The sequence below is a fragment of the Tupaia chinensis genome, unplaced genomic scaffold, assembly GCF_000334495.1.
Source record: "Tupaia chinensis unplaced genomic scaffold, TupChi_1.0 Scaffold000187_1, whole genome shotgun sequence".
Lineage (NCBI taxonomy): Eukaryota > Metazoa > Chordata > Mammalia > Scandentia > Tupaiidae > Tupaia > Tupaia belangeri.
The window spans coordinates 1,173,153-1,186,932 of NW_006159662.1; the positions used below are offsets into that span (position 1 = coordinate 1,173,153).

Sequence of the window (13,780 nt, forward strand, 5' to 3'; positions counted from 1 at the left end):
CGTTGGGACGAACCAGTACCGAGCAAAAGCAGAGGTACCATCTGACACCTACAGCCATTTCTCCGTGGACCGTCAGCATCATCCTCTGTGAAGTGATGGGTTGGGGTTAGACCCGTGTTTATCCACCTTTGGACCACACACTAGCCACCAAATGATACGTGCTTTTACCATGAGCTAGCCAGAGAGAAGTCTTTTAAGTAATTACCCAACAAAGAAAAAGACTCCCTATCTTGTAGAGATAAATATAGAAAAAAATTCAGGGATGTTTATATAACGTAGGGTCTGGGATTTGCTTCAGGATAGATGGGTGGAGGCAGGGAACACAGGGATATGAAGGCAACACGACTGCCCATGAGTTATATTGCTGAAGCTGAGTGCGTGGTGCCTGGAGGTTTTTACTTCTGTGTCTGTTTGAAATTTCCCATAATAAACCAAAGCCAAACAAATAAATTCTAAACCAAAGTGAAAAGCAACAAAAAAAAACAATCCCCCTGCCAAAAAAAAAAAAAAAATCCAGGAACATAAGAGTCAAACTAACATAAAGTTTAATCTTACGATACAGAAATAAAAATCATCTTATTTTTAATTCCTGAAAGGGTACACGATTTACTAGAAGATTTTGAAATCATTTCCCCAAACTGAGACTTAGTCATGCAATGTCAGGGATCCACAAAACACAGGATGAGTTTTAAAATAGTCTTTCTGTTTGTTCTAGGTGCCCCTAATGGGGAGTGGTTCAATTACCATGAAAATCTGGACGCTTTTTTTTTTCCCCATAAGACATGTGCACTCACTGGAGAGAGACAAGAGAGACAGAGAGAGGGAAAGTGAGAAATCACCCCCCAGGGAGAATGGCCACAACACAGTCCTCCCTCTCTGTTCTCTCGGGATTCAGGGCGTGCATGCACAGTGTGGTTTTCAAGCCGCCAGGTCTTGGGCTCAAATCGTAGTCCATGTGAGAATTCAGCACCTTAACCACTACGCCACCTGCTGGCCCACTGGAGGTCTTTGACATGTCGGATTTGGTGAGAATGGGAGGATTTCAGAACCAAAATTAGAGTTATCTTGGGAGCTGGCTGGGGGCAGTGGCAAGAGGAAGTCAGGCTCAGAAGTAATCTGATGTCCAAGAATTTGGAAACAAAGTGGACTGGAACCAGCAGATAGCGTAGTTAAGACGCTAAACTCCTACATGACTGACTGTGGTTCAAGTTCCGGACCCGGTGGCTTGAAACTCATGCTAGGCACATGTGCATGCATGTTGAAAATCCTCAGAGGAGAATGGAGAAGGGATTGCAGCATGGCCATCTCCCGGGGAGTGATATCTCACTTTCTGTCTTTCTGTCTCTGTCTCTCCAGTGAGCACATGCACCCTATTGCAAAAAAAACTCTCCAAAAATAAATAAATAAATACATAAAATAAAAACCAAACAACGTGGATTGTTGCTATTGTAAGCCCACAGTTTCCATCATCAGTTTGGGCAAGAAGTTCAAGTAGGAAAATATAGGCAAGTATTAAGTGAAATATACAACTATTTAAAATAGCTCTCACTAGGATTTATGTTGATATGTTGATAAATGGTGTATAAGGGAAGCAGACTGGACAAAAATACCAGCATTATTTACAGTGGCTGTGGGAGAGTAATAGGGTTAAGGGATTTTTCCCCCTAAAGGTTTTTGGTACTCCATGGGGAAAATTATGTCCCAAAGAATTTGCACAAAGGATGCTCCGAGAGCATCTTGAAGTTTTTCCCCTGCACTGACCGCAGAAAAATTGCTTTTTGGAGAAAGAAAAAAATGCCAGGAAATCGAACGTGGATTCAAGCCAAGGTGGTGAAGTTTTGGTGACCACAAAACAAATGAATCTGACCTTCGAATACCTAGAAGCTCCAGTGAGTTCTTGAAGCTACCCGACCCCTATACTTTACATACATCAGAAAAAGGGCCGGCCCAGTAGCTCAGCGGTTAAGCCCTGTACATAGGACACTGGATTCTATATGAACTGCCTGTGATTCAAATCCCCAGTCTAGTGGTTTGAAAAACACACCGTGTGTGTGTGTGTGTGTGTGTGTGTGTGTGTGTGTGTGTTCTGTAGAAGTGAAGGGGGGAGAAGAGCACCTAATGGGGGTGCTCGCTTTCTCTCTCTCTCTCTGCAGAGTGCATATGCCCTGTGGTGATTAAAGACCTCAGAAAGACTTAACAACATGTTTTGAATTTCTGTGTCATAAGAAATTCTTCATGAGAAAAAGAGTATAGGGGAAAAAAAAATTCCTACCAGGGGTCAATTAAAATAATTAAATTGCCCTTAGTGTCCTCAAAGATACAATTTTCCCCATGCAGTTCCCCCTCCCCTGCCCCCAGGAGAGACGGAAGAGCTGGGCAGGGCCGTTGCACGTTGTTACGTGACGTGTGCTAGAAAGGGGAGTGCTGACACGCACGCCTGTGTGAGACCAGCACTCGTCAAGGCCGGGAGGCTGGGCCTAAAGCTTTAGCGTGGAACGTGTTCCCCTCTCACAGGGATCGACAGCATCTTCCCCCCAACTATCACTGCTTCAAGTGAGGCTCGCCTGCAGAAATTCAGTTTCAGGGCCAGATCCGTGATAGGGGTAATGTGCTGCTCAAGGGGAGCCGGATCCCTTAGGACCAGCAGATGGCATAATGGTTACATCACTGGACACCCATGTAGTTGACCACGGTTTGAGTCCTGGACCCAGTGGCTTGAAACTCACACCGGGGCACCTGTGTGTGTGTGCCCAAGATAATGGAGAAGGGATTACGGTGTGGTCATCCCCCCTCAGGGGTGATTTCTCACTTTCTGTCTCTGTCTCTCCAGTGGGTGCACAAGTCGTACAGGGAAAAAAATCTCTAAAAGAAAAAAGAGAGACGCTGGGTCCCATAGGGACACCACAGTTTGAATCCCCGCTCAGGTCGGCCTGAACCACGCCAGGCAGGTGTGTGAGCGGCCAGGATCCAACGGGCTGGAGGACTGGAGGAAGGGGATTGCGATGTGACCAGACCCTGTGATGGGGCTCATTTCTCTCTCATATGCATGCCCATGTGCTCTATCATGAAGAAAGGGAAAAAAAATAGCTTTAAGTGTGATTTCATCCATAAAGCAGAACTGTGGGCACTGTGAGGTTCATGTTTTCAGAATAAAATTTTGATAAACTCACTCACTCTAATGTTAAAATAAACCAGCTGGGGGACCAGCATGTGGCATAGTGGTTACGTTGCTGGACTCCCACATAGTCTACTGTAGTTTGAGACCCAGGCCTGGTGGCTTGAAACTCACACGGGGTGTGTGTACGTGTGCGCCTCCCAAAATCCTAAGAGGAGAATGGAGAAGGGATTGCTGCATGGCCGTCCCCCCTGGGGGGTGATTTCTTGCTGTCTCTGTCTCTGTCTCTCTCTACAGCGAGTGCTAGTGCCCAGAAGCAAAAGTCTCTCAATCAATCAATCAATCAATAAAATAAACTGCTTAAATCCCACAAAACGTACAGAACTGAGGTTTTCCTGTAGAATAATAGGAAAGAAAAACGAAGCCATTCTTTTCCCCTCCCAAGGTCAGTGGTGTTTGGCCTTCGGTTCTCTTAGGAGCTGGTTTTTCTCTCTTCAGTGTTCGATGGAACTGAAAAGTCAAGCCCCCCTAAAGCCACTGTGTAGTTAATGACAGAAGTTACTGACTTTTGTAAAAGACTCCATCGTTTCTGTTTTCCTAGCATGCACCTACGCAGGGGAAAGAGAAAGCCACACATCCCTCCACGCAGGATGCAGGTTCGTTCTGGACACAACTTCCTTGAGTACTCTCAGGCGGGGCGAGCCGCTTCGCAGCCGCCTGGTGCAGTCTGTGCCGCGCACTTGTTTGGGCCTTTTGTCTTCTTGGAGTTCTTCAAAGCGAAAGGACTCTAGTGAAAGAAACTGTTGCCCAGCGTTCTCCTCGCTGCTCCGAAGTCCGACCACAGTACCGTATTTCAGGTGGCCCGTTCATTCCTGAGGGAAAGTTACGGCTTGCGTTTTAAAACCCTGCCCTAGGTCACTCGTTGTTTGAGAATTTGCCAAATTTCCAAACTCACCAAAACAAGCCTCTGGTTTAACCTGTAAGCCTTGTTTCCTGCATTCTCAAGAGGCCAAAAGGTCTCATTTTCTTCCAACAGTCCACACTGTAGACATTTTATTTATTACACGAGGGGGAGAAAGGAGGGAGGTAAACAGGGAGGGAGATGGAGAGAGAGTGAACCTCGACAGGGTTCTGACCTACAACCCACCCCGGCCAGCCCTGGATCATGGGTGTGCGTGTGCTCGGTGTGCTCACGGGTCTCTGGGTTTGCACTGGGGGTCTTGCCTCACAGAACATTGTGTTACCCCTACACCACCTGTCTGGCCCCATCACGCTGTGGATTTTCTGAGAGCATCCCACGCTGTCATGGCATCCCACGGTGACATCAGATTTTTTTTTTGGAGAGGTTTTTGCTATAGGTCCCCTGTGCTTGCCAAAAAGACATAGAGAGAAAGCGAGAAATCACCCCCCAGGGGAGATGGCCACGCCGCAATCCCTTCTCCTCCATTCTCCTCTCAGGATCTTGGGCATGCACACACATGCGCCCGGCCTGAGTTTAAGTCACTGGGTCCAGGACTCAAACCATGGTCGACTACATGGGAGTCCAGCGACAGTCATTATGCTAACTGCTGGTTCCGTCACTTGATTCTGATTGTGCCAAAACACTTTGCTAAACAGTAGTCTCTTTTGGTTGCCTTTTTTTCTTTTTAATGACCAGAAAGCCCACATGCTCACCAGTGAGAAACAGAGGGGAAGGGAGAAAGCATCTGCTAATGGGGTCTGTCCCACCGCAGTCCCTACGCCTCCATTTCTCCATCTGTTGGAACTTGGGGCACACACACACACACACACACGCACACATGCCTGGCATGTTTTCCAAGCCACCAGGGCCAGGATTTGAACTGCACAGTCAGCCATGTTGGACCTGGTTTCCTTAACCACTAGACAATGGCACCAGCCCTAGATGTTTTATTTTAGGATGACGAATATTTCCTTGTCTCAACAATAGCCTAAGAAAATGGTTTTTAAAATGGGCTTTTTTTGGGTCGGTTCCAAATGCTTGAGTTCAGTTTCAATTTTAAAAGATCTTAAAGGCTTTAACAGCCTGTTTCCAATGCCAGACTTTAAGTCTCCGAAGCCCAACTTTTCTAGCTCATTTTTTCTTGGGAGCAAGAGTAAAACTGCATTGTTAAAGGTGAGGACTTGGATGAGCTTTTGTTGCTGGTTGTTTGTTTTTGTTTTGTTTTAGAGATTTTTGCACTTGCTGGACAGAGACAGAAAACAAGACATCATCCCCCAGGAGGGATGGCCATGCTACAATCCCTTCTCCTCTATCCTCCTCTCAGGATTTTGCATACACATGCACACACGCCTGGTATGAGTTTTTTTTTTTTTTTTTTTTGAGAGATTTTCACTGTAGGGCGCGTGCGCTCGCCAGACAGACAGAGAGAGACAGAGAGACAGAAAGCAAGAAATCACCCCCCAGGGGGGATGGTCACGCCGCAATCCCTTCTCCTCCATTCTCCTCTCGGGATCTTGGGCACGCACACACACGCGCCCGGTGTGAGTTTTAAGCCACCGGGTCCGGGACACGAACCGCAGTCGACTACGTGGGAGTCCAGCGACATAGCCATTACGCTAACTGCTGGTTCCCTATGCCTGGTATGAGTTTTAAGCTGCCGGGTCCAGTCGACTACATGGGAGTCAGCGATGTAACCATTAAGCCGCCTGCTGGTCCCTTGGAAGAGAGTTTTTATTTGCCAGAGGCCAGAGCCAGTGGGCCTAGGATTACAGCTATTGCCAGCAAGTGTTCATTTCCATGGGCTTTGCAATCCCAACTGAGGGGAAAGCCCTTCTTCCTGTGTTAGGGACGGGAACACAGCCGTCAACAGAAGCCAGCTGAGGAATGCAGATGTCCACGTTACTGGACAGTTTCGAAGCCAGAGGAAGCTATAAAGGGAAAAGATAGCCAGTAACCACAGAAGATGCGCCACACGATTTGATGAGACTGGTACTTGGCCCCTAAATCTATTATCCAGACTAATCATGAGAAAGACAGCAGACAGTTCTCTAAGGGGGGTGGTCCACAAACTATCTGACCACAGCCATCAGAAACAAGACCAGTCTGCACTGGCCAAGAGGAGCTAATGAGACTGACCACTCAGGGTAATGCACCCTGGATGGATTCTGGAACAGAAAAAGGGCATTCGGGGAAAACTAAGGGGATCTTGAAAACTAAGGCCCTAGTTACAACACGATCCATCCTGCTTCCTTTTGTTATGAGCAGTGTGTGCTAAGAATGCCAGACACGGGGCCAGCAGATGGCACAGTGGCTAAATCGCTGGACTCCCAGCATGGCCAACAGCAGTTTGAGTCCCAGACGTGGAGGCTTGAAAATCACACTGGGCCCATGGGCATGTGTGCCCAAGATTCTAGGAGGAGAATAAAGGAGAAGAGATTGCGATGTGGCTCTCTCCCTTGGGGGGGCGATCACTTCTCGCTTTCCCTTTCACTGTTTCTGTCTCTCTGGTGAGCTCATGTGCCCAAGGGCAAAAATATATATATATACATACAATATATATATATACATACACACTCTAAAAAGAATGCCAGATGTCAGCTGGGAATATCATATGGGGTGTGGAGTACGCAAGAACCCTGCACTATCTTGACTTTTTTTTGTAAATCATAGTCTAAAATAAAGTTAACTGGGAAAAACAAAAACAAAACAAAACAAAAAAACAAGGAGCAACATGTTGGTTTGTTTTAAAGCACTATTTCAATTTCAACAGATTTCACGGGATCACCGTCTTAGCTGGATAAACCGTGAGCTCAGATCAACCCTGATGGCTTCAGCAGCTGAGAGAGAGAGGAGAGCCAGTGGCTCCCTTTCCCTGTTCCCACACTAAGGCACATTTGAGCCTGAGAACTTCCTTGGAAGAGGCCCACATCTCCATCTGTAGTAAGGAAAAGTTTATAGGCCAACATTAGTATCCCTGGAGGTCGGCCGGAGTCGATTTCCATGCCTTATAGGTCACGAAGATGAAACTTTTGCCTTTAAACTTTAAACTAAGCATCTGGCTTTACACTTTACTTTTATCAAACTGTTAGTTTAAATAACATCACAGTATCAAACTGCTTATAAATGTTTATTAAATGTCAGTCTTTTTTTTATTACAAAGCAGATATTAATAGCAAGAGGGAGATTTCTTTTTGCAAACTATGTACAAAAGTATAAAGCCTTAATGAACTAGCAACTCGTTTTGTAAAAATCAAACCACTTTTTCCACTTTTAGACCGCCTTCAGAAATAATTTATTGCCAATCATGAACTAAAGCACTGACAAAAAATTTACAACGATATCAGATAATGTGCTCAGTTCCTGCAAAGCTATAAAGAGAGATATGTAAAAAACCTTAGGCCACAAATACTTTTATACAGAGCTAATACAAATCATGTTTTGTTAGGTACAGTGTCCATGAGGTTGTTACAAAATACACGCTTAGATAAGGCTTCTTGTGGTAAATGAACTCTCACGCTGTAGCGTATAGAAAAGCCATTTTAAACATGTTGCGATTTCGCTCTCGAGTAAGAGGTAAAGAATAAATAGAATGGTTTGTTGTGTGGTTACATACATACACTTTGCAAGAATTAATTCCTACCCTCACCCCTTTCCTCTTGGCATCATCAAATAGGCACGACCAATGACAAGTCTATCACTTACTATGGCAAGCACGATCATGAACAAGCTTTCTAAATACAAACCAAAATCACATACCAAGTAAATAGGAGACTGCTATCGGGTGATAGTCACTGACAGAGAATTTATGAGTGGTGGGTCTCAATGCGACCCATCTGTAAATTTTCATCATTATCACAAAGAGATCTGTATAGGTCACAAAACTTATTAACCCAGACAATACTGCCATCTCATTAATGCTTTCGAAAACAATCAGTGTTCTAGATAAGCTCTGGCGTCTGAACCCGGATGGTCAGAACTGAACGCCACAGGAGCAGACACCGTTAACTGCTAACTATACATTCAAGTCCAGACATAAGCAAGCCAGAGGTGCAAACGCCGAACTTCATATGATGTTAACAATCCTCTCCCGGCCCAAGGCTATTATCTACCTGATGGCACTTGAAAAAGCCGTATAGTTGAACCTGTTTACAATGTTCAGGTTTAGACTGATGCGTCAATCTCTAGCACAAATTTACTAAGCCCTAACCTTGTACCGTGAAATAATAAGTGTGTTCTGGATCACCTGCTTTATTTGGAACGTGGAGATACAAACTCACTCATTCTCTCTCTCCTTCTCAGGCAGACTGCAAGGCCAACCTGTATCCTATTATTACATTTAAAAAAAAAAAATCAGTACTTGGACCAGAGCAGCATGACTTAAGGATGGGTCATTGGTGATTAATGAACTTTGGCATAATGAAACACTGGGGAAGAGACGAAGCGACTAGGCACGAGGCAGGCTTCCAAGTGAGACACATGCAAAACTTCTGTTTCTGCTCGATTCCTCCTGTAAAACTAAAACAAATGAAAAGGTGACAGAGTGACTTTGTCTAGGTTTATTAGGGAGTTTGTTACAAATGCTTGACTGGGCTTTACAGGCATGATTCCATGGATTCAAACAAAATATTAAGAGTTAACACTGATATTTAGCCTTCTTGTTACATATACAGAAATAACATGGCTACAAATTGCAATGGAGAGAATCACGTTTCAAATGGTTGGGTTTGGGGCTTGGTTTAAATGTATCATTACAGAATGAAAGCACCAATTTGAGGGTTTCCCAAATAGTGATTTGACTTTCAGAACATAACAGCATAACTTGGTAACTTTATTGTTTATATAAATAAGGCATAACCGGATATGTGAACTAATGCTGCAAATACATTTTATCAAAAACATAAATACATGAATTCAGGTATACATGGAAAGTTTTACCCCCTCCTTCTTATTAAAAAAATTGTAGGGCATGAGATTTCTGTTGAGTCCAAATCAATACATCCATCGTTTCTTTTATTATCAAGGTGATCTTATTTCCTTCTACTTTAAACCAACCACTGCCACAAGCGACCGATTTCCCTAAACAGCCCCAGAGTGAGTAACCGAAGACCTTCTTTATGTGAACTACATGCCAATGCAATTTAGGAGAAAACCAATCAAAAATGACCTTTTTCATTCCACACTGCCTTCTTTGGTTACAGTTGCACTCTAGCTATTGAGTGCCCTTTCCAGATAATAAAACTGAAACAAAAAATCCAATTTAATGCACTATTTGGCAGAAAGCAACAACTGAAGTTATTAAAAATAACATAAATGGCAGAGGCTTGCTTTGAATAATTTAGAAAACATCTGACAAAGCCCTTTCCCTATACAAAGTTAAGGTCTAAATTGGTGGTGTTCTTTGACTTATAAGGCAACTCCGTATGTTAAAAATTTCTTCAAGGTCAACTAAGACACTTGTGTGATATTTCTTCAGAATTAAGTGGGAAGGCATTCAGATTTAAGAACACATAGTAGCACAGAATTAGGCACACTTTATTACAAATCATAACCACGAAGATTAAAAAAATGGAAAATACCAAAGTACAACAAGTTATGTTTTTAGAGATCAGGGGCAAGTTGGCATAGTAAAAATTATGAGCACCTTTTTGATTCTGTTCACTAAATTTCAAATCCCTCTTCATATAGTGGTATTTCAAAAGAATCTGGTTTTCATGATGCAAGTTTAAGGCTCCTTCAAATGGTTTTAAAACAGCGTGTTTTTAAAAACGTGGGCAAAAGCCTTCGGATTGAACCTAATACGGCCTGTCTAGATTGATTTGCTCTCTCAAAATATATTCTATATTTTATTATTCTTTTTTATTTAAAAAAAAATGTTGATTCTGAGACATCACAAGTATCAGAGAAAAAAAGAGGCAAATCCCCCCACACACTACAAGATCTGTTTGGTATTTTAGCAGTTCTTGTAGACAGTCACCTGGGGACACTTGGTGATTTCTGCTTTGTCAGGCAATGTATTTGTGGTTCATACAAAGATCTTAAATATTACTAAAATAAGACAAAGATGACCTCTTTCTGTAAGGAGTTGACTTTAGCCTTCAATAGAATTAAAACATTTTGGCCATTCAATCAAAAACTATTTACTAAATCTGCAGACTCTCCACCACAGTCCAACTGCTACTGCATACAATACAGTCTGATGTTCGTTAGCACTGAGATTATGCTACACTGGGAATTTACACAGTAGATTATTTTTGGCAAGAAACACTAGATGTAGAACTATTCAAACATGCATGATTTACACTGTGAACGCCTGCATTATGATGCTGGGTTTCGTGTCTGTAGCTCACGTATGACCAGGGCAGGAAATCGCTGGAAGTTACATGGATCTGCTAGTGGAACTTCAAGTGCAAGAGAATTCAGGTATGTCCAGAACAATCCCTGGTTAGCTCACCGACAAGCCTTGCTCTTACACCAGACAGCAAGACGGAACAAGTGCCACTGCCTGGGAAGGCAGGGTGCTCCGGAAGGCTGGCCATCGTTCATGGACCAAACACCTGAGAACACAGTCTGCTATACAGTAAAGTGACAGATATCACAGTCTTATTCACGATTTTCAGAAAAAGCAGAAAAGCTGTCAGGCTTTTCCAACTGTCACCAGCCTCACAGTTCTGTTTCTCTAGTCCAATTTTGATACTGCCTAGAACCTCGAGGGTAGAATTTATTAGTACTGCAAACCAGCCACTCCGATGGGCTCACTATGAATGTGTCTGGGGTCACCAAGCTACTTCACTGGCAGGTTTTAGTTTGGAAAGCAGTACGGGAGGTCAAATGTAATCATCTTGAGGTGGGAACTAAAAAAGCCACTACTTATCCTTAGAAGTATCCTTGAAACACTTAAAATGTACCTCAATAAAGCTGGCATTTCATAAACAATTACACAAACATACACATTCTAAACTGCATCTTTCAGAGACAGACCAAGAATGAACAGGAACCTCAAATAATGCCTCTTGAGAATTTTGACAGCAACCTACTGCCCTTGGCAAGCTCCAAACACAAAAACCCCATTAAATGCTAGTTTGGAGTCGATGGGAATGGACAGGAGAGCAAAGAAAAAAGGAGGTCTATGATGGTGTAACTGATTTCCTGCAGCAAGGACCGGAACCCAGTGGGACAGGGTTCAAAGGTGAAACACACAGCACCCTGGAATAGGTACGTGTATTAGAGAAGTTCTCTTGCCAAGCTACTTACAGTTCTGAGTTGCGGCTATGGCCGGAACGTTTATATATGGCATGTTAAATTACATGACCATTAAATATGAAAAGGCAAGCTGTATTTCGCTCGAAACTTGTGACCAGACACTGTATCTGTGGCATCTGCTTGCCCTTTGCTCCCTGGTACCATCTGTGAACTCTGTGTTAGCATCAGACCAGAAATCCTTATGTAAACTTTAAAACACTAAGAACATTACCTTCAGGAACCAGACATGGACAAGAAAACAACTGTTGTGCATGTAAGCTACTAGAAAACAGGAAGACGAAACCCGTGTCCATCTGCAGAATGCCATTCCTCAGATGAACCCGGTGTCCTTCCAACAGCCCTTTCCAAACAGCAGGTCACCACGAAGCCAGGCAACAAGTGGCACCGCTACGTAGACTGAGTGCTCTTAATCCATACCTGCAAGTATTTAAGGACACTGTCTACACTTGGCACTACAGGAGAATTCAGTCTGAAAAGTGGAAGGACTTAAAGCCTGAAAGATACCTAGTCTGAGGTCAGCTGGGAAGTTCTAAGTGGACTGGAATGGAAGCCACAGTGAAATAAATCAAAGCCTGAATTTCAGCAGATATTGGCGATGTGTTATTCAGCAGCTTTCAGCCACAAACAAGGCCGCAGAGGAGTACTAAGATTTCCAAGAAGTTAAAGAATCAAGATGTTTCTAATTCCTGTTGTAAACTGCTATTAAAAAAAAAAAAAAAAACGAAACAAACAGAAAACAGTCAAAAACACAAAAAGATATTAAAATAGCAGGTCTCTGTACATCACTGTAGCATAAGCTGCTTGAGGTTGTCATGAAGAATAGTATCCTTCACGTCGCGGAAAACGAGGGCAGCTTTCAGCCACAAACAAGGCCGCAGAGGAGTACTAAGATTTCCAAGAAGTTAAAGAATCAAGATGTTTCTAATTCCTGTTGTAAACTGCTATTAAAAAAAAAAAAAAAAAACGAAACAAACAGAAAACAGTCAAAAACACAAAAAGATATTAAAATAGCAGGTCTCTGTACATCACTGTAGCATAAGCTGCTTGAGGTTGTCATGAAGAATAGTATCCTTCACGTCGCGGAAAACGAGGCGGATGTTCTCCGTGTTGATCGCCGTGGTGAAGTGGTGGTACAAGGGCTTCTGCTGCTGGTCCCGGCGTTTGTTCCGGAAACATTCCACCAGGAATTTTTGGACGTCTCTTAAGCAGTGGGGATCCCCTTCAAATTCTAGGAAGTAGTCTTTTATGCTCACAATTTGCACTTTCTCCTCCAGCAAGTCTGTCTTGTTTAAGAAGAGAATTATGGAGACATTGCTGAAAACCCGGTTATTGACGATTGTTTCAAAAATGTTCAGAGATTCTGTAAGGCGATTGGTCAGTCGGTCTTCCATAAGAACCTGGTCAAATTCACTTGAAGAAACAAGGAAAAGTATCGATGTCACACTGTCGAAGCATTCGAACCAACGTTTCCTTTCTGACCTTTGACCACCTACATCAACCATTTTGAAAGGAACATTTTTAATTTCAAAGTCATACTCATGGATGCCTTTAGTGGGTCTTCTGGCAAGAAGAATATCCTGCTGGGATGGAATGTAATCCTGGAAGAGGAAAAGAAAGTTGTTTTATACTTAGTAATCCGTAAGTAATTTTAGAACTTTTAATGAACTAACTGATCCAAAGATCTTTTTTTTTAAGAGAGGTTTTTGCTATAGGGTGTGTGCAGTCACTCGAGAGGCAGAGAGAGACAGAGAGAGAGAGAAAGTGAGAAATCACCCCCTGGGGGGGATGTCTATGCAGCAATCCCTCCTCTTCCATTCTCCTCTTGGGATCTTGGGAATGCACGCACAGGCTCCTGGTGTAAATTTTATTAAGTCGCCATGTCCGGGACTCAAATTGGGGTCAACAACATGGGAGTCCAATGATCTGCTGATCTTTCCAATGATCTTTTTAGTAACATTTTTTCTTCTTCTTTTTGCTATAGTTTATTCATTTATTCGTGTTGTTGTTGAGATTTTTTGCTATATGGCTTGTACACTTGCCAGAGACAGAGAGACAGAATGTGAGAAATCAACCCCCGGGGGGATGGCCACGTCGCAATCCCTTCTCCATTCTCCACTCGGGATCTTGGGCACACATGCACATGCGCCCAGTGTGAGTTTAAGCCACCGGGTCCAGGACTTGAACCGCGGTCGACTACATGGGAGTCCAGTGACATAGCCATTACGCTAACTGCAAGTCCCTCAACATAACATTCTAAGCAGTGACTACAAACTGAAGTTGTCCCAGAGCTGCTCATTCAAAGGCTGTTGCCTATTTCATGCCAGGCATGGTCACTAGGCGCCAGGAACTCAAGTCTCCACAATCGAGAGAGAGAGAGAGAGAGACTTTGCCCTTACGGAAAGAGATAGGCAAAGGCAAGGTAATCACCAACTGCAGTATGTGTC

General features: G+C 43.5%; 1 protein-coding gene across 2 annotated transcripts in view; it reads right to left on the reverse strand.

Annotated features, from left to right (window-relative positions):
• Positions 1-8,617: 8,617 nt before the first annotated feature.
• GNA13 (G protein subunit alpha 13) overlaps positions 8,618-13,780 on the reverse strand; it is a 47,029-nt gene continuing 41,866 nt past the window's right edge. The window contains exons 4-5 of one of the 2 annotated variants that reach the window (XM_014587164.2): positions 12,407-12,934; positions 8,618-12,163 (exon numbers count right to left, since the gene is read on the reverse strand). In XM_014587164.2, coding sequence (XP_014442650.1) covers positions 12,119-12,163; positions 12,407-12,934 — 573 coding nt within the window. In that variant the 3' untranslated portion in view covers positions 8,618-12,118. Of the gene's footprint in view, positions 12,164-12,191; positions 12,935-13,780 lie in introns of those variants that run through there. The other variant, XM_006146829.3, reaches the window with a different exon arrangement.